General features: G+C 49.8%; 1 protein-coding gene across 4 annotated transcripts in view; it reads right to left on the reverse strand.

The window, feature by feature from the left end:
• Nucleotides 1-24,787, reverse strand: part of LOC308394752 (CSC1-like protein 2) — a 28,830-nt gene extending 4,043 nt beyond the window's left edge. For 2 of the 4 annotated variants that reach the window (XM_080879230.1, XM_080879229.1), the window contains exons 1-22: nucleotides 24,492-24,787; nucleotides 17,274-17,495; nucleotides 12,308-12,387; nucleotides 9,835-9,873; nucleotides 8,107-8,197; nucleotides 7,457-7,494; nucleotides 7,169-7,311; nucleotides 6,434-6,485; nucleotides 6,201-6,309; nucleotides 6,053-6,123; nucleotides 5,634-5,714; nucleotides 4,357-4,480; nucleotides 3,842-3,975; nucleotides 3,481-3,618; nucleotides 3,241-3,394; nucleotides 2,965-3,071; nucleotides 2,425-2,511; nucleotides 2,276-2,341; nucleotides 2,039-2,201; nucleotides 1,834-1,939; nucleotides 1,442-1,609; nucleotides 46-161 (exon numbers count right to left, since the gene is read on the reverse strand). In XM_080879230.1, the coding sequence (XP_080735356.1) occupies nucleotides 46-161; nucleotides 1,442-1,609; nucleotides 1,834-1,939; nucleotides 2,039-2,201; nucleotides 2,276-2,341; nucleotides 2,425-2,511; nucleotides 2,965-3,071; nucleotides 3,241-3,394; nucleotides 3,481-3,618; nucleotides 3,842-3,975; nucleotides 4,357-4,480; nucleotides 5,634-5,714; nucleotides 6,053-6,123; nucleotides 6,201-6,309; nucleotides 6,434-6,485; nucleotides 7,169-7,311; nucleotides 7,457-7,494; nucleotides 8,107-8,197; nucleotides 9,835-9,873; nucleotides 12,308-12,387; nucleotides 17,274-17,468 (2,262 nt within the window). In that variant the 5' untranslated portion in view covers nucleotides 17,469-17,495; nucleotides 24,492-24,787. The remainder of the gene's footprint in view (nucleotides 1-45; nucleotides 162-1,441; nucleotides 1,610-1,833; nucleotides 1,940-2,038; nucleotides 2,202-2,275; nucleotides 2,342-2,424; nucleotides 2,512-2,964; nucleotides 3,072-3,240; nucleotides 3,395-3,480; nucleotides 3,619-3,841; nucleotides 3,976-4,356; nucleotides 4,481-5,633; nucleotides 5,715-6,052; nucleotides 6,124-6,200; nucleotides 6,310-6,433; nucleotides 6,486-7,168; nucleotides 7,312-7,456; nucleotides 7,495-8,106; nucleotides 8,198-9,834; nucleotides 9,874-12,307; nucleotides 12,388-17,273; nucleotides 17,496-24,491) is intronic. The other 2 variants (XM_080879232.1, XM_080879231.1) reach the window with 2 other exon arrangements.
• Nucleotides 24,788-26,036: the final 1,249 nt, after the last annotated feature.

The raw sequence follows: 26,036 nt of genomic DNA on the forward strand, positions 1-26,036 counted from the left end.
GCGTTCACACACTGCACACTAACCTTCATCGCACTGCTGTCGTACCTTGTAGTTGTGAGCGCTGAGGTACTTGAAGTGTCCGAAGCAGACGTGAGACAGACAGACCACAATGGTGACGATCAGCACCACGAGCGTGAACATGGAGGTCGGCGTGTCGAAGCCTGAGAGCACATTAGCAGTTAGCTATGGTCAGCAAATAACAACTTCCTGTCGCGAATACTAACACATCATTTTTTTAGTTCTGCTGGATTTAAAACAGCTCATCCTTTCACCGAGGGTGTGGTTAACTTCACTAAAGGAGTCACCTCAGAAAACTGCCTCACGTTACCCCGGATTTATCGCCTATTTGTATCCGACCAGGTGAGAGTGAGGTTGAACCATGACCCACAAATGTCCTCTGAAAACACCGGGCAATCAGATGTGAGGACAAGTATGGTTAACCACATTTACTCGGCGATGCTATCGAACGCCATCCACGGAGACGACATCTTGTCATCAGGGTGATAATAGCCAGTACCCACTGGCAGGACTGTCAGACCCCCCCAAAACGATAGAAACATTTAAAAAATCCCCCCCCGCCAGAGTTTTACTTGGTCTTGGTCTCGACCTCGACAGACTTTGGTCTTGCTCCCGCTGTCTCCCTCTTGTTGTCTCAGATCGACATAGTGGTCGGAGATTTGGAGTCAACAGTATCCATGACACACAACGAGAGCGCTTTGCAGTGAATCAGAAGAGTCGACTCCCATTGAGCGAGAGCCGGCAACTCAATTAATTTCCCTCCATATTGTGGCCAATCACATGCGAGGATATAGGATAATATCATTATGTGAAAAACAGAGAGGGTGATGGACGTGACGGTCACGTGGAGCGTGCGTCTGTCCTCTCAGTGAGTGAGACAGTGGACGGTGGTGAGGAGGGCTGTGCATCGCAAAAACACATAAATGTGCCCGAGACCTGTACACGAAGCAGCATCTGGCTGCAGTTTAAAGACTTTTTTGTCTCGGTCTCGTCTTGACTTCGTCTTGGTCTCGATACCCACTGGTCTTGGTATTGTCTTGTTATAGTCTACCCCCCCACCCCCCCAAAAAAAGCAACATGTCAGAAACTGCCTTTCACTGTCAGCACTTGTTATCAGTGACAAACGACCAGAACTGTTCAACCTTCTCATTGATCCACTAATAATGAAAACTACAATTAACTACATAAAAGAGAAATTCAGGGATTCAGAGGGTCGGGAGACTCGTAGTGTCCCAGACACTCAGGGATGCTACTGAGCTCTGCAGCTTCTTTCAGAAACATCCTGCAGTCATGAAGGGCGTCTCTGCAGAACAGCTACCTGCACCACTCGCATTACTTTATTGGACTCATCAAACGGTCTAAGCGGCCGTCCTAGGCGGCGCGGCAAGGAAGGTCTGACACAGCTGTGGTGGGCGGGGCTTACCTGTGCGTACAGTGGAGAAGAACAGCAGCCAGAAAAGGCAGAGGATGGGTGCTGCCACCACTTGGGTGACGGCTCCAGAGTGGATCTTCTTGTCCAGTTTGGAGGGCAGGTAAGCGTAGTACATGTTGTATCGGTCCACCAAGTGTTTCAGCAGCATGTACATCAGACCTGCGGGTGAACAGGTGAGCTGAATACCCCTGACGTCATGCTGGACCTGCTTTTATTCTGACTTGAGACTTTACGGGAACAGGAATTAGACTATTTTCAGCCACCGTCACACTTTACACTGACTTGTATGACTTCACCTGGATGCTAGTACTACTACTACTTCAACACCTGTACTGTTACTCTAAACATGTACTGACTAACAGTTACTGCAGTGCTGGACTGACCGAAGGGCACGATGATGGGGCAGGTGATGCTGTAGGCCATCACCACTGTGAAGACGTTCATCATCCAGGCATACGCTGCTCCGAACTGAAACTCGTAGGCCTGATGCTGTAGGGACGACAGACAGGGTTACAGTCAGAGCAGCGCCCCCTGTGGGCTGAAAGCTTTACCGCACCACCATAAACTTCTCAGTGAGTGTGTCCTCACCCTCTTGACGTTGCGGCGGTCGGCAGCAGAGCGAGCCAGGCACAGCCGGATCATGTACATGAGCAGGCCGGGGATCCTCAGCAGGTCCATGGCATTTCCGATGAATGCGGAGGCGATAACGTAGTTGACGAAGAAGGCGCCGTTATCTGGCAGAAAGACGCACCTGCAGAAACACAGTGGTTTTCAGTGAGCGGTAACAACCGTCAAACTGTAGGCTGGAAACAAAACATAACTCACTCAAATCGGACTTTAGCATCAGCCAGGAACTTCCTGTCAAAGAGCCAGCGGAAGAAAACGTCCAGACTGGAAAGCACAGACAGAAACGCTTTAGTAGAGGTCAAAGGTCAGTCAGGTTTCACACTCTTTAGAGCCACAAGATCTGTTACCTGCTGAGGCCGAGAGATGGCAACAACAGAACCATGAAGATCAGGAAGGTGTAACACTTATGCATGGTTGTCCTGTTTTCTCCAGACCTGCACACACCGACAGGTGAAACAGAAACTGTGAGATGGACGGAACCAGGAGCAAACCACGGGCAAACGGGGACAAAGCGTGGGCAAACGGGGACAAAGCGTGGGCAAACGGGGACAAAGCGTGGGTAAACGGGGACAAAGCGTGGGCAAACGGGGACAAAGCGTGGGTAAACGGGGACAAAGCGTGGGTAAACGGGGACAAAAAAAAAAAAAAAAAAGAAAAGAAAAGAAAAGAAAAATGGGATGAAGCGTGCCCAATAACGCAGGGGATAAAAAACAAAACATGGCAAACACTGAGGTCAGATACAAGCGTCACTCGACTTTAATCATCACTGGGACTCTACAGGAAATGACTTTAAATGGGACCTTCGACTTATTTATTTCTAGTTTCACGGTGTGTGCTACTCTCACAAATAACAAAGTGATGAAGAGCAGCAGTGGAAGCAGCTGTACCTGGTCCAGTGAGCCTCGAAGAAAGCAGAGTAGTAGACGATGGTTGGCAGCAGAGCAGAGAAAGCCCAGAGCAGCAGGGTGGGGAAGAACTGAGTGACGATGGGGTTCTGTTCAAGAAACCAAGAAAAACAATTCATCCGACCAAACATCCACCCAATCAACCCAAACCATTCACCAACAAGCATTGATCCAAGCACCCAACAGACAGAGAGCACAGAGTCAGAGCTGAAGGAATCGGCCTGAAGCCGGACTATACACCTGCTTCACGCTTCTTACATTCAGATACTCGACGGGCTTGGTGACGTTGAACTTGTCCATGGTGGAAATGATGATTGCGGGCGTGGTGAGGAAGAAGAGCAGAATGAAGAGGATGCAGTTGATGACAAAACAACGGATCCACCAGGAGATCCCGCCCAGTGAAAGGTGTTCCCTACAGGAAGGAACACAGAGTCAGCTGATCTCAAAGGGCGCATTTATTTGTCCAAAGTTTCAGGTGGGCGGAGCGTGCGGACATACCAGCGGACATTCTGTGGGTCGGGTGCGTACGAAACACTCCAGTTATGAACGTGAAGAACCTCGCTGAACTGAGAGGAACGTGGCTCCTGACGACATCGACACCCCTGAACCTGACAGGCGTTAAAGTCCTTCAAAATGCTGAGAAAAGAAGAGCCGTGAGCAGAGGTGAGGTCGAAGACATGACAAGGATTCGAATGTGAGGGGTGTGGCTAACGTGAGGTGGAGGCAGGTGGGACATTTCGTTAGAGAAAACTATAAAAACCATAAAATATTTAACGATCGCCAAATGAGAAGTTTCTGAGGAGAAAAATAGGGGGAGGAGTCTGAGACAGATAAAGAGGAAGTGAAGTGAGTGGCTTACATGGCAGTCATGGCCTCATTCTGGAAGGTGACAAAGGCCATGCCCAGAGGCTTGGTGTGGACCTTTTCCTTCTCCTTCCTGTACTCCTCCTTGAGTTTGGCCTCCCTCTTGGTGTAGTAGCTGACCGCCTCCTCCTGCAGACCACAGAAAAGCATCAACAAACTGCCACCTGACATGCTAACATTAGCACGTTAGCATTTGAATTATGTGGGTAAAGCTTGGCGATGTCGTGACGACTTGCAGGACAGGTGAAGTAACCCTGAAGTCCAGCGTGCTGCTCCTGGACTCATCATTCTGAGTACCAGCTCGCCATTTTCTGTATTGGCGGCATTTTAACAACGGAAACACCACAACATAACGCAGAGACATGCGACGCAGGACAAAATCATTGCGCAGTTGATGAACTGAAGGGAATGTGCAGAAACGTCGCTGTATAATGAGCCCAGCTAGCTAGTTAGCAGCTGCTGATGTGACCGCGCACGGTTCTGCCATGGGGGCGATGTCTTTGTTTTTACCTCCTCACAGCCAGCGATGGCGCAACAGCAGAGGTGTCCGCAGGGCTTGGGGTTGATCATGGTGGGAACGTGTTCTTTAGCCATCAGGTCGGTAAAAAACTTCTTGCTGCGCTCCGTCTTCTTCCTGCAAAACACGAATGAAGTCATCAGGTGACGACGTGGAGCACTTTCCTGCTCGTGTCAGATGCTTACTCCTCGGCGCACTTTAGCAATAACGATATTTGGAATGAATGTAGCTTGTTTGCAGCTCTGGAGGCCAGGATCACTGAATTGGAGACTGGGCTTCACACCCTCATAAAAACCCGTAGTTAGCCAGGCTCCTGTAGCCGGGGCAGCTGAAGGTAACGTAGGCCATGCTAGCTGACCAGACTTGAATTTCACATAAGGAGCAGTTTAGTTAATCAGAAGACAAACAGGTCTGGATAAACCTGCTAAAAGAAAAAAAAAGAAAAAAAGCTGTGTAGCGACAACAAGCAATGTGAATAAAAACAAACCTGGGTTAAAGTTGTCAGCAATGATTCAACTAAAGTCTGCAATTTGTTTTTCATTGGCTGTGGCTCTGCAGCACAGATCAAATCATCAGTCTTCATGTAAACACCTGTGATTGGTTGTGCAAAAGGTCAAAGGTCTGCTTGAATCAGTTTAGAGCAGCAAAAAATTTTCTTGGAAAACTTAAAAGAAAAAAGCTCCTATTTACAGTATTTTATTTTTCTGATCTCTGTCTCTCTTCCACAGCATGTCTTTATCCTGTCTTCCTTCTCTCACCCCAACCAATCACAGCAGATGGCCCCGCCCCTCCCTGAGCCTGGTTCTGCCAGAGGTTTCTTCCTGTTAAAAGGGAGTTTTTCCTTCCCACTGTTGCCAAAGTGCTGCTCATAGGGGGTCATATGATTGTTGGGTTTTTCTCTGTATCTATTATTGTAGGGTCTCCCTTACAATATAAAGCATGTTGGTGCTCTATAAATAAAATTGAATTGAAATGATTTGACTGCTGGAGATTTATCGGGTCCAACTGGTCGATGTGGAGTCAGAAACAAGGCTTCTGGAGCGGAGCTGAACATGACAGCAGTAATCTGTATTTAGATTACTGCAAGGTGGAAAATACAGAATGCTTGTGAAGAGCTTGGAGATGTTCACACAGCTCAGGGGTCAAAACCAGCTGATCGATGCATTTCTACTTATAAACGTGATGCGTTCAGAGTCTCACATTTTCATGCATATGAATGATTACTGTGTGGGTGTGTGAGATTTTACTCCCAGCATGCACTGGGCCTCACCTTTCAGCGTTCAGAGCCATCAGTTTGGCCACGTTATAGCAGATCCGAGCCTCGAGCACCGTGCAGTTCTCGTACGCCTGCCTGCAGGACACAGAGGAGGCACACCACCATCAGAACAAGCGTTCGATTCCTGCACCCTCCCACAGCAGCGCTGCAGGACTCACAGCTCATAATCATCCTTCTTTATCTGATGCTGGGCCTCGTGCAGTGTCTGAAACAAGCTGCTTTAGCCCTGCCCCCTTTCACTTTCATCTGACTGGCCATGTGCCCCAGATGACCATATTAGGGACATCCCTTCTGAATGAAACTGTGATAAGCTGAGTGTTCAGGGCAGACTCATGGGGGTTACACTCATCATCACAAACTCGGAGCAGGAGAACAGCTCCGTGCAGTCACTGACAGGAGAGCGTGGAACTTACTCAAAGTGCTGTTTGATCTGACTCTCCTCGGCATACTTGGAGATGCCGTTGATGAACAGAGTGCGTTTCACCTGCAAGACACAAAACTGGGATTACCGCACGGCTAAGCGCACAAATGCCGCGTCCTCAGAGTTCACGGACTTCCTACCAGGTCGTCCTCCTTGTAGTGCATCTTAGACGTGTGCCTCCTCATGCTGTAGACGGTCAGCAGCAGATACATGAAGGCAAACGTGGTGTGCAGCCAGAGCAGGTTCGTCCTGCAATGTAGCAAACCCCCAGATTACACCTCTCAACAGGAAGGTTCACAAGCTTTTACTCTGAAACATCTGCAGGAAACAACGCCGTGATTAACAAAGCAAAGAAGAAGATATGAAATCTCACCCAGACTTCAGGTTGGCTATCGTCGTGCGTCCGAAGCTGTAGGCGTTGTTTTCTGGAAGAAAGCAAAGGTCACATGAAGCCCGAGTGTGCACGAGTGCTTTTCCTAACATCAGCCATTGCATCACCAGATGTGTGCTGGTGGACTTCCAGTAGTCACGGTGTTTATAGTGGGAAAGCTTGAAGTGGAGCTTTATTGGCTTAAATGTCGTTGTGTTGCAAAGACAGAAATAAAACGCAGCGTCTGAGTCACTGAGCGACGTGTTTATTGATGGTTTCATATGCCCGACTCAGCGTGACTTCTTTAAAGCTTCGTCCACGGGTGTTTCTGAATCCTCGAAGGCCATTTCGCCGAGCGTACGCCCTCCATGTGCGTCTGACAGGAAGAGCTTTTATTGTTGACACCCCGCCCCTGGGTCAGCACAGGAAGTCATCATAGCCGCTTTCACCTCCTTACCTACCGCCTGTCACTATGACAAAACCACAGCACGTTTCTAACACGGCACTCGTACTACAGACCAGATGGGACCGAGTCTACCATTAGCCACAGTCTACAGGGCGCAGGGCGCCTACGCCTCTGACCCCACCCACTTTACCTTCTTTGGAGGGTGGTCCAGGTGTTCCTCGGCTGAGGAAAGCATCTTTACTGATAATTCGGACTAAAACATTCAGACAGAAGGCGAGAAGGCGGTGAGTGACACATCGAGACCCGAGACCCTCAGACCGAGTTGCTCTTACCCAGAAGGTCTCCAGAGAAGTTCACGGGCAGGACGATGCCGACCGAGAGGACGCCGACCACGACCAGAAGGCCGATGATGTGACGCTGGAAGGACAAGTAGTGAACGGCGTCTTCGCCACACTTCTCACGAATCTCCTCGTCTCTGCGGCAGAAACAGGAGGAGTCACGGTCTGTTCTTACACTGGGAAATCTGAGCGTCTGTGATGAGTTCACAGTCTGTGGTAACGATGGGACAGTGGAGCTTTCGGTCTGACCGTGAAAGCGAGAAGCCGTTTCCTCATACTCACTTTATTCTGAAGATGGCCGTCAGCCACGAGCAGAAACCCTGAAACACAAACAGGAAGAAGACGACAGCTTTACAGCAAGCGAAACGACAGTGAAAGCCCCGACTGTGCCTGGGATTCCTCATCCTCACAAGCCGCAGGTGTGCAGGCGAGGCCAGTGGGCGGGGCCTCAGCTAACCGTTAGCGGTCGCAGCTCAAAGTACCCAGAGCTGCCGAGCTGAACAATGGCCGATGGATTAGGAACACAGATCACAGACGTACTCTGTGTCCTGCTTTAACCCTGTCACGCATGAATTAAATTCTGACTGAGGTTGTCATAATTCATCCGTGACAAGGTTAAATAACAATAATTACAAAGAAACACGTCAAACATCTGTAGTAACATTAAATGACCAGCAGGTGGCAGGTATGGAGGGACACATCAGTGTCCAACGTAGTGGTTTATGTGCAGGTACACCATCAACACTGACACGGATACAACAACAGCCTTTGAATAGCTGTCCACTGTGGTGGCCGCTATGATGACGCCAGATGATGATGATGTGTGTGCGTTTTGTGAGTTCTGCCCAGTTTGGATGAACTTTGACCCTCTGTCAGCTAACGGCTAACTGTGGCGGAGCAGGAAGAGGAGGGAGTGATGAAGGTGTTCTTACGTTGTCTCTCTGGTCGAAGTCAACAGAGCTGGAAACCGAGGTGAGGCGTTCATAGCGGTCGGGCGTCTCCGAGTGCATCGCCGAGGCAACACTGTGGACACAAACAGGAATGTTAGTATGGGGCCCTCTGACCTTTGACCTCTGTGTGTGACAGCTGGTAAGACTCCAGAGTTCCTTTGAAAATGAGTTTCGAGACACTAAACACAGACGACGGTTCACCAAGCACAAACCTGGATCGGCACGCCCGCGGCGACCCCGCTCGCTCGATCGCAGTGACCCCGCGCGCTCGACTGAGCAGCGACCCCGCTGTGGTGGCGACCCCGCTCGCTCGATCGCGGCGACCCTTCACTGGGTTCAAATTGACGGATTTGGGAGAAACGGCTTAGAGCCAAACCGTCGGCTCAGCTGGAAACGCAAATAAAGATCTGAGTCACGTCTATCCAACAAAAGCTCTGTGGCGGTCGGTACAGCAGGAACTTCAAGCTTCAAACCGCTCAGGAACCGGACTTGATCCACCGGACCTGCTACCTCACGTCTTTAACGGTTTCTACGTGTTTCTGCCTCCACTGTCACAGTTTGCAGGTTAAGGACTAAACAGCAGAGTCGGGGGGAAAGTTCAGCGATCTGAAGTCTGTAAACGGCGTTACAAAAATCCAGCCGACAGAAGGAAACGCACAGAGGACGACGGCGCCATTTATACTAGGACAGGAAGTAAAACTGAATACAGAACAGGGACAACTAACAAAGTAAAACAGGAACTAAGCGACAATAACTCGGGAACGTCAGACACAAAAACCTGACACAGGGAAACACACAGGAGGAATGTGAGGGAACTAACGCACTCGAACACGACAACAACACGAAACTAAGAGCCAAACGGAGAACAGCTGACATCACAACACACAAGAACTTCAGAGAGTCGGGGTCCAGAACTGCAGGACCACCACGTTTACACAAAGGTGGGAATCACCATGGCAACCAGTGACCCCAATAATGATCGGCTGTTCTGTAGTGCTGACATCTTTAACGTCGACTACGTTTGCTCTTACGTCTTCAGTTATTATCGTTTTAGCTGCCGACTCTGAGCGTGGGCGTGGCTACGGCACGTTGGGCTACTGAGTCATCTAGCTAGCACGTCACAGGGGTCCACATACGCGGGTAGCCGTTACCTTTTCACCGGCTCATAGTTATCTCTGTCGCGCCTTCGGCTGAGTTTGACACAAACATGGAGAGAAGCGTGGAGTGGTGTTAGCATCACAGCAGGTAGCATAATTAGCCATTTCAATGCTGTAAAAACACAGTGTTCATGTGCTGCGGAGGGCGATTAGTGCCTCACTGACACAGTTCAATGTGCCCCGTGGGAGAAATCTGATCCATCTCTTCTTAATAATATGGCGCATGGCAATGAACCATTTTGCCTAAATAGGAAGCCCACTTTGAGCCAAACAAACACAAACACAACAGGAGGATTAAAGTGTTGCAGTTCAACCAAGTGCCAAGCAGTTCAAATGTTATGTTTTTATAATTAAACGCTTAAATGTAGCGAGCAGGCTGCTGCAGATAGATCTGTGCAGTCTGTTGGCACTAATAACCTTCCATACAGAAACCCAAACAAGCACAGACTGAAATGCAGAAAAGAGGTGTTAGTGCACCAACCAGAGAGCCCGTTAATCAAACCAGAGGAGGTTAGCAGACAAACCAAACAGGGAGGAAGCAACAACAACATACTATTCCCGCTCCTCCAGGTCGCTGAAACGCTTCTTCAGTCTTCGGGAGAGGAAACAGAAAATAACAAGGAGGTGATGCCAGTGAGAGGGAAACAACCCTGATCAGGTCACACAGCAGGAGCGCATCACGCCCACCACCGCGTTTACACATGGACGCTCAAAGATAGACGCAGCCGCCATGATGTCACTGCGAAGCCTCGGGCTGAAGCTTTCTGCTAACGCCGCCTAATCTTACTGCTAAAACACGCTGTTAACCAATGAGCATCGAGTCAACCAATCAAGGAAGAGTCCCGCTGAGTCGGAGGCTCAGTTTCTTCTATATAGTCAGACTTTTTCCCCAACCAGCGTCGCCACCTGCTGGATATTAGTGAGAACGCAGATTTAAGGAGGCTTCACCTGTCAGATCTTGGAGGCTACGTCCATCTTTAATACTGTCGGTGTTTGTTGGGGGTAGACATGTTACTTGAACCGTGTTTTTACTTGTTCATTGTTAAGTCAAATTGTTAAATGTGTCATTGTGTTTCTTAAATTTGTAAGTCTGAGTGCAAATCTATAGGATTAAGACATTCCTTTGTCTCCGACCACCTCTCCAGCCACTCAGGGGGAGGTTTTACTGCAGATGCATCCTATCTGACAGATCTGTTTCTTGTGTGGTCGGCTTCCTGCCCTTCTGTGGCTTCACTGTGTTGTGCACGGTGAACCAATACAGGAAGTGAACCATATATTGGGTGTGGGGGAGATTACCATTTTGTGACTAAGGATGTTGTTAGAAACAGTTGGAAGTCAGGCACGCACGCACACACACACGTTCTTGCACATGCATACAGATGTTCACACACACACACACGTTCTTGCACATGCATACAGATGTTTACACACACACACACACACACGTTCTTGCACATGCATACAGATGTTCACACACACACACACACGTTCTTGCACATGCATACAGATGTTCACACACACACACGTTCTTGCACATGCATACAGATGTTTACAGACACACACACACGTTCTTGCACATGCATACAGATGTTTACAGACACACACACACGTTCTTGCACATGCATACAGATGTTTACAGACACACACACACACGTTCTTGCACATGCATACAGATGTTTACAGACACACACACACGTTCTTGCACATGCATACAGATGTTTACAGACACACACACACGTACGTTCTTGCACATGCATACAGATGTTTACACACACACACACACACGTTCTTGCACATGCATACAGATGTTCACACACACACACACGTTCTTGCACATGCATACAGATGTTCACACACACACACACACACACTCTTGCACATGCATACAGATATTTACACACACACACACGTTCTTGCACATGCATACAGATGTTTACAGACACACACACACGTACGTTCTTGCACATGCATACAGATGTTTACAGACACACACACACGTACGTTCTTGCACATGCATACAGATGTTTACAGACACACACACACGTACGTTCTTGCACATGCATACAGATGTTTACAGACACACACACACGTACGTTCTTGCACATGCATACAGATGTTTACACACACACACGTTCTTGCACATGCATACAGATGTTTACACACACACACACACACACACGTTCTTGCACATGCATACAGATGTTTACACACACACACACACACACACACTCTTGCACATGCATACAGATGTTTACACACACACACACACACACTCTTGCACATGCATACAGATGTTTACACACACACACACACACACACACACTCTTGCACATGCATACAGATGTATACACAAACACACACACACACACACACACACACACACACACACACACACACACACACACACACACACACACACACACACACAGTGCCTTGTCTTAGAACCATCTGGGGGTTTATGGTGGGAGGTGCTTTTGCTGTGATGTGTATTGTGTAAACTGTTTTCCCAATAAAAGGCAGCAAGCGGAGGCCGGATTTGGGGTCAGTCTGGATTCAGAGTGCTTCCTGAGACACTGGCCGGGGCCTCCCTTGCAGCAAGTAAAAGATGTTCGTCTTGTTTTTGTCGTTAACGAGAATACGTTTCTAAACCAGCGGGTCCTGTGGAAGCGCAGACCCAACATTCATATTCAAATGTGGCTTTAAAGCAGCCAAACTGTGTGTGAGCGCCTCCTGTCTGCAGAGCTTCACTGATTCTCGGGTTAATATAACAGCTCACTGATTTCAATGTAGGAAACCTAAAAACAGACAGATTCTAAACTGTCTTTGGTTCACACATCAGAACGATCCATCTCTCAGCTTCCAATTCTTCCTGTCTCACCTCAGGCCTGCACATGTTTATTCGTCACACAAAAAAAAGACTCAGCTTCCTGGACGTCTCCGGCACTCCGTGTGACGGATTAAGCCCGTGAAGCTGTGGTCCAGCTCTGTGATGAAGAACGTTTACAGACTGATTAACCTTCATTTACCTGTCAGCGTCGGTGACCAGCGCCAGGCGGCCATAATCCCACGCAACCTTCCGTAAAATGGAAAAGACGAAGAGGAGCACCTGAGGAGGAAGAGGAAGGAAAAATGGTAAATGGCCTGTATTTGTATAGCGCTTTACTTAGTCCCTAAGGACCCCAAAGCACTTTATACCACATCCACACATTCACACACTGGTGATGGCAGCTACATTATCCACTCTGCCATAGCTCGGTTACAGACTCAGCACCCGAGTGCCTTTATTGTGATCTCGGGTGACTTCAACCATGTATCACTGGACAATACACTACCAACATTCAAACAATATGTGGACTGTCCCACCAGGGGAGAGAAAACTTTAGACTTACTGTATGCTAACGTCAAGGATGCATACAGCTCCTCCTCCCTCCCCCCACTTGGTAGGTCAGATCATAACCTGATTCACCTCACCCCCCGCTATGTGCCAATTGTGAGGAGGGAACCTGTGACCACCAGGACTGTCAGGAGGTGGTCAGAGGAGGCAATAGCGGAACTACAGGGCTGTTTCGAGGTGACCGACTGGGAAACACTCTGTGAGCCTCACGCCGAGGACATCAATGGGCTTACTGAGTGTATCACAGGCTACATAACTTTCTGCACCGACTCCATTGTTCCAGCTCAGACTGTTCATTGTTACCCAAATAACAAGCCGTGGGTGACTAAGGACATCAAAGCCCTCCTCAACAACAAGAAGAGGGCTTTCAGAGGGGGCAACAAAGAGGAGGTGAGGAAGGTCCAGGTGTTACTAAAGGACAAGATCAGAGAGGCTAAGGACAATTACAGGAGGAAGCTGGAGTGGAAACTCCAGCAGAACAGCATGAGAGAGGTGTGGAGGGGCATGAAGACCATCACTGGATTCAGGCCAACCAACAGCAGGGGAGCTGAGGGAGGTGAGAATAGAGCCGACGAGTTGAATCTGTTTTTCAATAGATTCGACACCACAGTGTCTGCTCCCACCCCCACAACCTCACCTGCAGTCAGCCTGGAATCCAGAGCCACACCACTGTGCCAGCCTCTCTCTTCACATGTTGCCTCCTGTGAGATTCCTGACACCCCTCCCCCACCCATCACCTTCACTCAATACCAGGTTGAGATGCAAATGAGGAGACTTCACTCAGGCAAGTCTGCTGGACCAGACGGAGTGAGTCCCCTTGTCCTCAAGACCTGTGCCCCCCAGCTGTGTGGAGTCTTTCATAAACTGTTTATGCTGAGTCTGAGTCTGCAGAGGGTCCCGGTGATGTGGAAGACATCATGCCTCGTCCCTGTACCAAAGACGCCTCGTCCCAGTGGCCCCCAGGATTACAGGCCCGTGGCACTGACCTCCCACATCATGAAGACCCTGGAAAGGCTCATCCTGGACCAGCTGCGACCCATAGTAAGACCACACCTGGATCCCCTTCAGTTCGCTTATCAGCCTCGTCTCGGAACTGAGGACGCCATCATCTACCTGCTCAATCGTGTCTACACCCATCTGGACCAGCCGGCGAGCACTGTGAGGGTCATGTTTTTTGACTTTTCCAGTGCTTTCAACACCATCAGGCCGACCCTCCTGGGTGATAAGTTAGCAGCGATGCAGGTGGATGCTTCTCTGGTGTCCTGGATTGTTGATTACCTGACAGGAAGACCACAATATGTACGTCTCCCACAGTGTGTGTCTGACAAGGTGATCAGCAACACAGGGGCACCACAGGGGACTGTCCTCTCCCCCTTCCTCTTCACCCTCTACACCACAGACTTCAGCCACTGCACAGAGACCTGCCATCTTCAGAAGTTTTCTGATGACTCTGCGGTGGTTGGATGCATCAGCAGGGATGATGAGACAGAGTACCGGGCTGTGGTCGACTCCTTTGTCACGTGGTGTGAGCAGAATCATCTGCAGCTCAACGTGGCAAAGACCAAGGAACTGATCGTGGACTTCAGGAAGACCAGGAAACACTTGACCCCTGTTTCAATCCAGGGGGTCAGTGTTGACATTGTGGAGGACTATAAATACCTTGGAGTACACATTGACAATAAACTGGACTGGGCTAAAAACACCACAGCACTTTACAGGAAGGGCCAGAGTCGTCTCTATTTTTTGAGGCGACTGAGGTCCTTCAACATCTGCCAGAAAATGCTGAGGATTTTCTATGAGTCTGTGGTGGCCAGTGCGATCCTCTATGCTGTTGCATGCTGGGGGAGCAGGCTGAGGGTCGCAGATGCCAACAGACTTAATAAACTGATCCGTAAGGCCAGCAATGTTGTGGGGATGGAGCTGGACTCCCTCAAGGTGGTGTCGGAGAGGCGGATGCTGTCCAAGATAAAGACAATGTTGGATAACACCTCCCACCCACTCCATGACATGTTGGTCAGTCACAGGAGCTCGTTCAGTGAGAGACTGAGATTACCCATAATGCACCACTGAACGACACAGGACATCATTCCTGCCTGTGGCTCCCTGTACAACGCATCCACTTAACACACTGTTTGCTGCTACAGCTACACATGTTTCTTTTCCAAATATTTATTTATAAGTGACTTATGTATGTATGTATGTATATATTGTACTATTCTTAGTTAGCGTATTGTCTGTCTTGTCTTAATGTTGGTTTAAAATGGAGCACTGTAACAAAAAATAATTTCCCCCAGGGATCAATAAAGTGATTCCGATTCTGATTGTAGCCACAGCCGCCCTGGGGCGCACTGACAGAGGCGAGGCTGCTGGACACTGGCGCCACCGGGCCCTCTGACCACCACCAGTAGGCAACGGGTGAAGCGTCTTTCCCAAGGACACAACGACCGAGACTGTCCGAGCCGGGGCTCGAACCGGCAACCTTCCGATTACAAGACGAACTCCCAACTCTTGAGCCACGAAATTTCCGGGGAAAAAAAAGCCGAAATTTCACATCAGTGAACACAAGGAAAGCGGCGGGGCCAGACGGCATCACCGGCCGTCTGCTGCGCTGCTGTGCTGACCAGCTAGCAGGTGTGTTCACTTACATCTTCAACGAGTCCCTGGCGAAGTCTGTGGTCCCCACATGCTTCAAAAGATCCACCATCATCCCTGTGCCCAAGAACAGCAAACCCTCATCCCTGAACGATTACCGGCCAGTTGCACTGACCTCGGTAGTAATGAAGGTGTTTGAGAGGCTGCTGAAGAACATCATCTCCTCCTCCATCCCAGACACCACAGATCCGCTGCAGTTCGCCTACAGATCCAACAGATCCACAGAGGATGCCATCGCCCACGTCCTACACACCACTCTCAGCCACGTGGACAAGAAACAGGGTAACTATGTGCGAATGCTGTTTGTTGATTACAGTTCAGCGTTTAACACAATAGTGCCCTGCAGACTGTTCACAAAGCTGAGGGATCTGGGACTTAACAGCCGTCTGTGTGCATGGGTGTTGGACTTCCTCACTGGCAGAACTCAGGTGGTGATGGTGGGCAGGTGCTTCTCCAACAGCATCACCATCAACACAGGAGCACCTCAGGGATGTGTCCTCTCGCCACTGCTCTACTCCCTCTACACTTCAGACTGTGTGGCCACCCATGGCTCCAACACCATTGTGAAGTTTGCTGACGACACAGTGGTGTTGGGTGCCATCTCCAACAACGATGAGGCGGCCTACATGGATGAAGTGAAGAATCTGGCATCGTGGTGCCAGGACAACCACCTCCAGCTGAACGTCAGCAAGACCAAGGAGCTGGTGGTGGACTTCAGAAGGGGTCAGCACAGAGACTACAAGCCCATCATCATCAATGGAGCTCCAGTGGAGAGGGTGCAGTCCTTCAAGTATCTTGGTGTCCACATCTCCTCAGACCTGACATGGGCTGCCCACATTCAGGTCCAGACCAAAAAGGCTAGGCAGCGCCTGTATCACCTACGACAACTGAGGAAGTTCAGGGTCTCTCCAAAGATCCTCAGGATTTTCTATACAGGCGCTGTGGAGAGCATCCTCACACAGAACATGACATCGTGGTTTGGGAACAGCTGTGTGAAGGACCAAAAAGCTCTCCAGAGAGTGATCCGTACAGCAGAACGCTGCTGCAGGATTGCTCTCCCCCCGCTTCAGGACACCTACACCAGGAGATGCCGGACTAGAGCAGATACTGAAGGACCCGTCCCATCCTGGCAACAAACTGTTCCAACTTCTGCAATCTGGTAGAAGGTTCCGCATCTTCCGGGCAAGGACAGAGAGACTCAAGAGGAGCTTCTATCCCCAAGCCATCCGTGCCCTAAACACACACACCCGCCCTCTCACATCATCTATAATTGACTGAGACAGGACTCTTCCAGACACTAAACCAAGGCACAATGTACATTTCAATTCCTTTAATTTTAAATATGTTTATATTGTCTATCCTGTAAAATAGTCAGATGTCTATTCATATTAATGTACAGAATTCACCTGCTTGCTGCTACTACTGCACATTCACCCAATGTATATACTATATGTATGTATGTGTATATATATATATATATATATATATATATATATATATATATATATATATATATATATATACATACATACACACACATACGTGTGTGTATGTGTGTGTGTGTGTGTGTGTGTGTATATATATATATATATATATAAAATGTTCTTGCTCTACACCCCCCCAGTTTTTTTGCACATGTCGAGGAGCGTGTCAGGCTACATTTCACTGTGTGTTATACTTGTATAACTATGCATGTGACAAATAAAGAACCTTGAACCTTGAACATCAGACATCTAACGGAAAAATCCTGCATGCTGCTCTCAGTTAGAGTTCAAAGGTCACTGACACCACCATGTCAGGAAGCCCTCCAGCTGATCTGTGATGTTCACACACTTTGGATGACAGTGTTCTGTCACGTGTGAGCGTGTGTGTTCACGCCTAACGCCAGTGATGCGAGGACAAAAAGGGAGGCGTGTTTATCCTCCGTGTCTGCGGCGGCAACTCACCAGGAAGCACATGAAGTCGAGGGCGAGCACGGTGGGCACGCCGCCGAAGGGCAGCCCCTGCAGCACGGTGCTGCGGATGCGGGCCGAGTAACAGTAGTCTTTGGACTCGCCGTCGCCATCGGCCGAGCAGTTCTCCTGACCGCTGCACGCGTGGCTGCTGGTAATCGCCATGGTAACGATCAGGGCTCTGAGCATGCTCACTGCCGCATCCTCGCAGAGAACCTGAGGGAGAAAAGAGAAGAGATGTGAAACGCTTGCTCTCATGAGGGAGGAGGAGCCACACGACCGCCTGAGATGAGACGGTTGACCTGCATGCGAGCATGCTCAGTACGGACCGTCAGATCTAACAGCTGTTTTAACACACGGTAAACAAATCTGACCTCTGGTAAACTCGGTGGGATTTTATTCATTCAGCTTTCAGAGGACTGCCTCACGCCACCACCAGGGGACCGCCCTCTCCCCTTCCTCGGCACCCTCTGCACACAGACCTCCATCTTCAGAGGTTTTCGGGTCACTCTGTGGTGGTTGGATGAGTCAGAGTACCCGTGATGTCACGTGATGCAACGACTCAGACTGATCACAAGCTCAGTAATGTTGTGGGGGCGGAGCTGGAAACCCTTAGGGTGGTGTCAGAGAGGCGGATGTTGTCCAAGATAAGTACAATGGTGGACAACACCTCACCCCCACTCCGTGAGGTGCTGGCCAGTCACAGACATTACCCATAATGCACCTCTGAACGACACAGGAAGCCCTTCCTGCCTGTACGCCTCCACTCGATGCACAGCACACGGTGCAGCGGTTACAGCCTGTTTGATATTTCGTGTGTGTGATGTACTCGGACTTTTATAACGAGCTGTCTGTTATAATTTGTATTATTTACAGTAGTTTGGTTGTTACCGTGACCACAGAAGGTTAAAGTATCAGGAGCTCTCTGCAGGCTGAACTCATGATGGAGTCCTCCTCCGTCACTTCACCTGCACTGATCCTGGACCAGCTAATGGGATTTTAAGCTTTTATCCGTCGGGCCTCGTTTCCACACGTGCACAAACGTTTCTGTGAAAGGTTCACACGAGTCTCTGCTGATCACAGTTATGTCACTGAGCCAGCGACGGCCCGAGATCGGAAATCTGCTCTGTTACCGTGTCCCGATGAGATCAGCAGCAGTGGTTCAACGGGCTGAAAACACACACACACACACACACACACACACACACACACACACACACACACACACACACGTTTAAACTCATTAAAGCTTCAAACGGAGGAAGTGACACGGCTCGGTGTCCTCCTTCACACATTACAGCTGTTGGAGCAGAGTCAGACACTGGGAGCAAAAAACATTTCAGCCAGAAAAATCAAGAAGTGATGCTGCAGGTGACCGCAGGTGTGTGTCGCTCACACACACACACTCACACACACCCACTCGTATTTACTCATCATTACCTTCAGCACACTGACGAGAGAAGCTGGCAGAGCTCACTACATTTCCCAGCATGCCCCAGCAGCGTCACAGCTTAGCCTACTGATCCCGTTGCTATGGTTACCTTGACTGCAGTCCTGGCCTAGATTTTACGGCTCAATGAGGGCGCTGTCGCTGATGATGTCACAGTTACATCACAGAGCTGGGAAACAAAGGCGGGCCAGCGTGATTTCACTGCTGACCTGGAAACGGTCTGCTGTGAGGGGCGGGACGAGTCACATCCAATCAGAGACCCCATTACAAACAGCGAGCTCCAGCAGAGACGCGTCGAGGTCCTCGGACAGGACTGAAACTCGTTTCATCCGGTACCCCTCACTCAGACCCAGGCCAGGGCTGACCCAGGGGCGGGGTGTCAACAATAAAAGCTCTTCCTGTCAGGTGACCTGGGTCAGAGGAAGCCGGGTCTGACCGGGCGACCTCAGACACGCTCAGGTCAAAGTGAAGTAAAAGCAGACGAGTCTAAATGAGCGTTAGTGCCACTGAACCGGGAATCTGAACGTGCTTCACGCACACATGAGAGCACCTGATGAGTCAGAGCAGCTTTCCCCCTCAGCGGCTCCTGATGCTCCCGAACAGGATGTAACAGGAAGTCCTCAGAAAAGACAAACAGGAGGAACTCTGAGTCGACTTTCCAGGAGAAAGACTTAAAATCGAGTCCCCGCCCTAAAAGTGCACCTCTGAGAACATTTTCATGACAATTCATCCAGAAGGTTCTGAAATAAACTGAACCAATCACACGGCATCTTTTCCAGAGCTTTCCAACTTCCTGTCCACCGCGCCTGACGTTTACAACCCCAAAGACGGGCGTAGAACAACAACACGTTAAAGGCAGTAAAACGCTCCACACTGCTGCGCTCCCAGCCTGAGTAACGCACGCCGCTTCAGTCCGAAGAGCTGAGCACGCACGGATGTGTCTGCAGCGTGATCAGCTGTGATTGGCTGTGAATGTGTTTTTAGTGCACACTCTGCTTCCAGGACGAGTTTCCGAGTTTTCCCTGAGACCCTCCGCTCCGGCTTGGATCAGATCCAGAACCTGCAGTGACATCTGCAGCCTGCAGGAGGCGCTGGCTCTGCTGCTGCTCTGAGCGCGTGCGGTGACGGTCTGATCTGGAAAATTCCTCCGGTGCAGCGTCACTCAGAGACCCCCCTCCCTCCCTCCCTCCTCTCTGTTGCCATGGTGATGCAGCAGCAGCATGACTCATCTGAAGCCTCCATCAGAGCTGCAGTGCAGAAGACATCCACCCAAAAACACCACCTCTGCCTCCACCCGCCGGGGTAAAACAGCTCCTGCATCAGACCTGATTACAGCCAATCCTGTGGGTCTGTCCCCCCACCATCCTCCTCCAGCTGTGTGTGTGTGTGTGGGGGGGTCGACTCTGGTCTCACACACACACACACACACACACACACACACACACACACACACACACACACACACGTTGGTTTTCTATCCTCACAGGTGCGCTGTCACGTTCTGTCTCCTGTTTAGTTTCAGTCTGACGGCGTCCTCGCGCTCACATTTCACCCTCAGGTGCACCAGGCGTGCTCTGATGCTTTTTTTACAGAGCTACAAAAACAAGGAGAGCACGAATATTATGGGCTGCATCATAGCTTCAATAACACAAAGGAATTCTGTGTCATTGAAGCTGTGATGGTCCACTCGTGTGAGCTCAGGCTGACGATGATGAAGGATGTGCGGCAGGTTTGGAGGTGCAGACACACACTGACCTCCAGCATCAGCTTCACACACACTCTGAGAGAGCGTTCCTGTTCATGTTATTCTGTCCACCCTCATTTCCCCTCACAGAGCCACAGGAGCAGACATGTAGCTGCAGACGTCTCCACGATGGAGAAAGGAAAGAAACATCTCACCTTCAGGTGACACGCTCAGGTGATAACGATATAAATCACAAAAATTTAACATTTTCTGTAAATTCCTGGAGTCGAGTGTTTTAACGATGCATGAAACGATACATTTTTAGACATAAGTTGTAACGGCGCCGTTTCTTTGTGAGTATTTATCACACGGCGTGCTGCGGGGAAAAGCCTGTTCTAACGTTTGAGTCTACGGTTTATTTTAGAGCACCTGGCGGCTCTTTTTTACTTCTCATCCATAAACACTCTGCATCTTTCATGTGATTCAGTTTATTTTGAAAAGTCTCAACAGGATCTTGAGCTTTATTGTGAAAGGTTTATGTGGAAAATAAACAAGCGGACACGCGATGGTCTTATCATCGTTGTTGCTAACGACGACGCATAAAAACAGGCGCTTGTGCGTCCGTAGTGTTTATATTAAATCTAAGAGAAAGAGAGAACTTTAAGAAATGAATAATAACTACAGGGACATCAGAACATGAAAAATATTACCGCAAACAGTTTATTTTGCGACACCACGAAACAAACGATAGATGTTTTTATATCGTTACATCGAAACGCCCTACAGTCTCTCATGTTTATTCTTTATTTCTGTGTGAACCTGCCCGCTCCACCTGCCCGCTCCACCTGCCCGTCACTGTGCTCCCACTCATTGACAATATAGGATACTTCTATTCTATTCTAAAGAGGACCCGACCTCTGAGGAGGCGCTGCAGTTTTAACAGCGACGGTACGATTTTCACCTGCAGACAGGTGTGTGATGACGTCAGCGAGCAGACATTCCCGTGAGGCGCCGCAGAGTTGGAGCCACACGTTACCGAAGCACACGGCGGTCTGGTTCTCCAAAGGCGCCTCAGACTGGCGGGCAGCTCTGGTTTTACCCGGATCACAGTAACAGGTCCGAGTGGGTCACGGCCTCTGTCTTTAAACAGGAAGTCGGGCCTGGACAGGAAATATCAGTCAGCTGATTTTTGACCACGTCCTTTCTTCAAACTGTCCACAGGCAGGAAGTGACACGTTTTCCCTGACGTGATGCTTACCATTCATGAATTATTCCCTCTCATTCCAGTGTGCTTAGGCATAATCCTGCTTCTCTCCAACTCAACAACATCCACCCGACCATCCCGCCGGGCCGTAAAACAGCCGCCACGTCCTGGCGAGGCCCACAGACGGCCGTGAGTATCCCACAGACTGCACAACACTGTGATGTCACCCGCTAGCTTGTAGACTTGTGGCAGCCATGATCCCCGCCCACCCCATCCAATTAAAATCAGAATTAAATGGAAGCCATATTATTGGTCAGATGATGTCATTAACATAGTCCGGCAGCTACAGCCACCTGTGTCACCATCCACCTGTCAGGCAGAGGCCCCGCCCCTGACAGAGCAAGCTTTAACATCATTTAAACAGCTTGAGTATCAGGATGTAAACGTGTTTATTTTAACATGGAGTCTATGAGGACGAACTCACTGCTGCCTCTGCTGGACGTCAGAGGAACTGCAGGTCACTGAGAGCTTCCTGCAGCTGAGACTTCAGAGGAACGCCCTGTGACCCCCACCTCACGGCCTGTGACTCGTCTATCAGGGCGAGATCAGAACTCGCCGGCGTCTGCGGCCCTCAGATAACAGCTGAGCACGTGCGTGGTTCAGATTAAGCTCCTATGGTTCAGAGGCTGACAGGAAGTGTTGCGCTCTCAGAGATCCTGCACTGGTGTCGTCTGTCGGGAGGTCGTCCACGCAGCAAAACAAGCGGCCCCACTGATCATGTGACGGCGTCTGGAAGCAGATGTTTTTCTGGGCAAATGATAAAAGTGAGCACGGTGAACCTGGAGGTATCAGGCTGCCGCAGAGCCCTCGGACCCCTGCGTGACATCACGGCGAGGCCCATCGGACCTGTCGACAACATCAACGGCCACCAGCAGAGCGCCCGACCTGGGAACCAATCAGCTGCAAGCTGAGCGCACAGCAGCCCGTGACACCTGTGTGCTCCTCCCCTGTTCTGCCTGACCCTTCACAATAAGAGCAGGTGAAAAAAAAAAACATGCAGCAGAGCAGACAGGTGATGTTTCCACGGTAACCTGCTAACAGCCTGTGAAGTGTGACCTTCACTTTCTGCACACGTACGCCAAAACATTAAACACAGTTTCTGAGGACGCCTGAATGCCTCACAGCTGCAACTGAGCAACAAACACCTCCTCCTCCTGCTCCTCCTCTGGCCTCCTCCTGCTCCTCCAAAGTTTGTGGAGTCTGAACGCTGCAGCATCGTCTCCATTAGGGACGCGCCTACTTGTCGCTGTCACTGCTCGGTCCCAGACTCACTGGTCGTTTAATCTCATCGGTAACATTTTAATCGATCCCCAAAGACGGTAAATTATTGTCGTAGATGCTACGCAGCCATCTGCCACCAGGTGGCGCATCATTGTTGAGAAACGCCATAAATCTGTAATCTAGTCCTGATTAGAACGAGATCGCAGGTACAAGTGGTGGAAATGAGCTTTCTTTGAACAAAGGACGAGCTCCTCCTTAGCGATAGGCCGAGGAGTCCTTATGGAGGTGCTCGGAGCAGAGCCGCTGCTCCTCCACATCGGAAGGAGACGGCTAAGGCTGCCGCCTCCTGGGTGAGGGGTCCTGACTGGGCTGGAGGAGGCGACAGGGAGGTCCGGGCTCACTGCTGACTTCAGACCAGCAGGAGGAAATAACTGGATGATTTATTGTTTAGTTATTTTAGCGCGCATCATTCATAAGTCAGCATTCATCAGTCTAACGTGTGATGTTGGTAACACAGCATCGTTACTGCAGGATGTGATTAAAATGCCTTTTTGATCTTTTAAGTTAACCTTTCTCAGATTGAACGTCGTATCTGAGTGTTTCTGAGTTTCAGACTCGTCGTTAGTCTAGTTTATGTTCCTCCCCTGACCTCCGTGCCTCAGCAGGAGGACTGTGGAGGGGTCCACGTAGTCAGCTCGCCAAGACCCGGCTGCTCCAGTCTGATGAACCACAAACACACGTGTTTCTGGAACTTTGGTTTCACCGCCACTTGTTCCTGAGCTGCTCAAACGCGCATGTTTCCTGAAACCTCACCAACTCCCCATCACTCTCCTCGGGAAGAAACAAGGAGAGGGGTTTATTCTTCCGGTCAGTCTGAAGAACACCTGGAACATCTGCACGGCCAACACTGAAGGCTGAAGTATTACCACATCAACACTGCAGTAACACTCAGGTCTGAAGGTTCAGACCAAACTGGGGGTTTTATTATTTGTGTTTGACTGTGAGGAGCAGGAGGAGGTGCTCTCAGCACTTCATCAAACCTCTGCAGGCTGTGTTCAAGCTCCTCTCTGCTTTCATAAAATGGGAGAAAATTCTGGAAGAGATGCCCCCGCAGCTTCCTCATCGAGCGGCCCATCATCCTCCTCCCGATCAGCACAAAGAGCCGGGCCTGCCCGATCGTCCGGAGGCTGATCGATTACCACATTTATTGATTGGTGGATATCGGGCCGTTGGCAGCAGCTCCTCCGGCGGACTGCGGCTCTCTGACCTCGTTTGTCTCCGGTTTGCGGCCCGGATGGAGCGGCGGGCCAGGTGCACCTGCAGTCCGGCCTCAGAGCCCCGCAGCTCCCGGACACAAAGCCCGAAACCAGGCTCTGAGCTCTGCCAGGGCCCCACCGGGACCGACGCCTGGCGTCCTCTGCGCACACGTTATATAACCACCTCCACCTCCTCCTCCACCAGCACCACCCACCCCACCCCCAGACACCGAGCCGGATGGATGCTGTCCGGGCAGCAGCGGCCTGCGCGAGCCGCCCAGCACATCAAACAAAGCCGCCTCATGATCAATTATCCCGATTAGAACAAAGCCGGTACCTGCAGCTCGGCCTCCTCCTCCTGCTCCTCCTCTCCGCTCCTCTCAGGGTAGATTTCTCCGCAGGAAGCAGCACAGCCGTTAAATCCTCACAGATCCGCCGCTCCGGCCCTCCGCCGAGCCTTCATCCCGCAAACAGCTCAAAGCAGCCGAAGGAGCGGCTCCTCTCGCCGGGTCACAGCCACAGTCCCACCGCAGCAGCGCGCCTCTCCGCTGGCCTCACGGTCCGCTGACAGCCGCTGCTGCTCCGCCGGCTGTCGGTGCTAAAATGGAGGCGGTCTGTCCGGGAATAGAAACGGGAGGAGGAGGAGGAGGGGCGGCGCTTCCACTCGGCGCCGACAGAGGGCGACAACACCCGCCCTTCAAAATAAGAGCGCTCGCTGCTTTTATTTTTCAGACTTTTCTCTGGTTTCACTCACAGATAAAGACGAGAAACAAAACCTCAGCACAGCAAATATTACATTTATGAGACAGTGCAAGCAGATGTGTGAAGGAAAGAGAAACACCGACTCACAGCAGACCTCAGACCAGGGGCGACTCTAGGATCAGAGCTTTGGGGGTGCTGAGCACCCAGAGAGCTGCCCAGCCAGGCAAGATAAACCCGTCTCTGTCAGTCCCTGCATCCTTAAATGTTGTCCCGAGTTCCCTCTGACTGTCTCCTTGGTGCATTTAAGCCCCTGTTCCTCCTTGTCCTCATCGTCTGTTGTCTTCATCTCCGTTATCAGTCATCATAATTTTACCCTCTCAGTGCAAGTCTGCAAATTTCTTTGTTAAATCATAAGATTCTTAAATTCATCAAGTCTCTCTGTGCCTGGGTCCTCGTCACAAAACATGACATCACTGTTTTGTACATTTTAACACAATTTAATCCCACATGTGTGAAAGAAAAGCAAAACACTTTTTTAAAGTCTGTAACAAAACCATCAAATCTGATCAAGGTTATTTAAATGCTGCAAAAGAAGAATGGATTGGAATAAAATAAATACATATCCTGACCTTAATTACTGGGAGAATAATGAATGATGCTCACAGTGAGTAAGAAGTAAACTGAGAGCATTTTTTGGACAGAGATTCACTTTTAAAGTGTGTGTTTAATATAATACAGACACATAAAAAACACTCCCAAAACAGAATAAATTATTACAAAATATTAATAAAAACTATAAAAATGGAGGCAACTTTGCCTGTGGTAGAATGAATAAAATGTATGAAAAAATCTTTACTGCAGATACTAATTTAATAATAATAATTTTGTGTTGTAAGATTTATGACTTTCATGCTTTGGTGCTTGGGACAGCTTGACCTTTTCTCAGGTGGTCCACACTGTAAAAAGTGTGAGAAACACTGATAAGTGTGTGTGTGCTTTTGGAAAACATTTAAAGCTGCTGTACAGAATCTTTGAAACAAGCTTAAAACATTTGTAGAAACAGAGCATCTGCTTCTCTTTACAGCTGCTCGCTCCACCAGGGCTGTTTGGCTCTTTCTGATAGTGAGCACATGTGATGCACGTACTGCAGCAGTCATACAGACAACTGGACGGTCCAAAG

The sequence above is a fragment of the Rhamphochromis sp. 'chilingali' genome (assembly GCF_963969265.1).
Source record: "Rhamphochromis sp. 'chilingali' genome assembly, chromosome: 4".
Taxonomy (NCBI): domain Eukaryota; kingdom Metazoa; phylum Chordata; class Actinopteri; order Cichliformes; family Cichlidae; genus Rhamphochromis; species Rhamphochromis sp. 'chilingali'.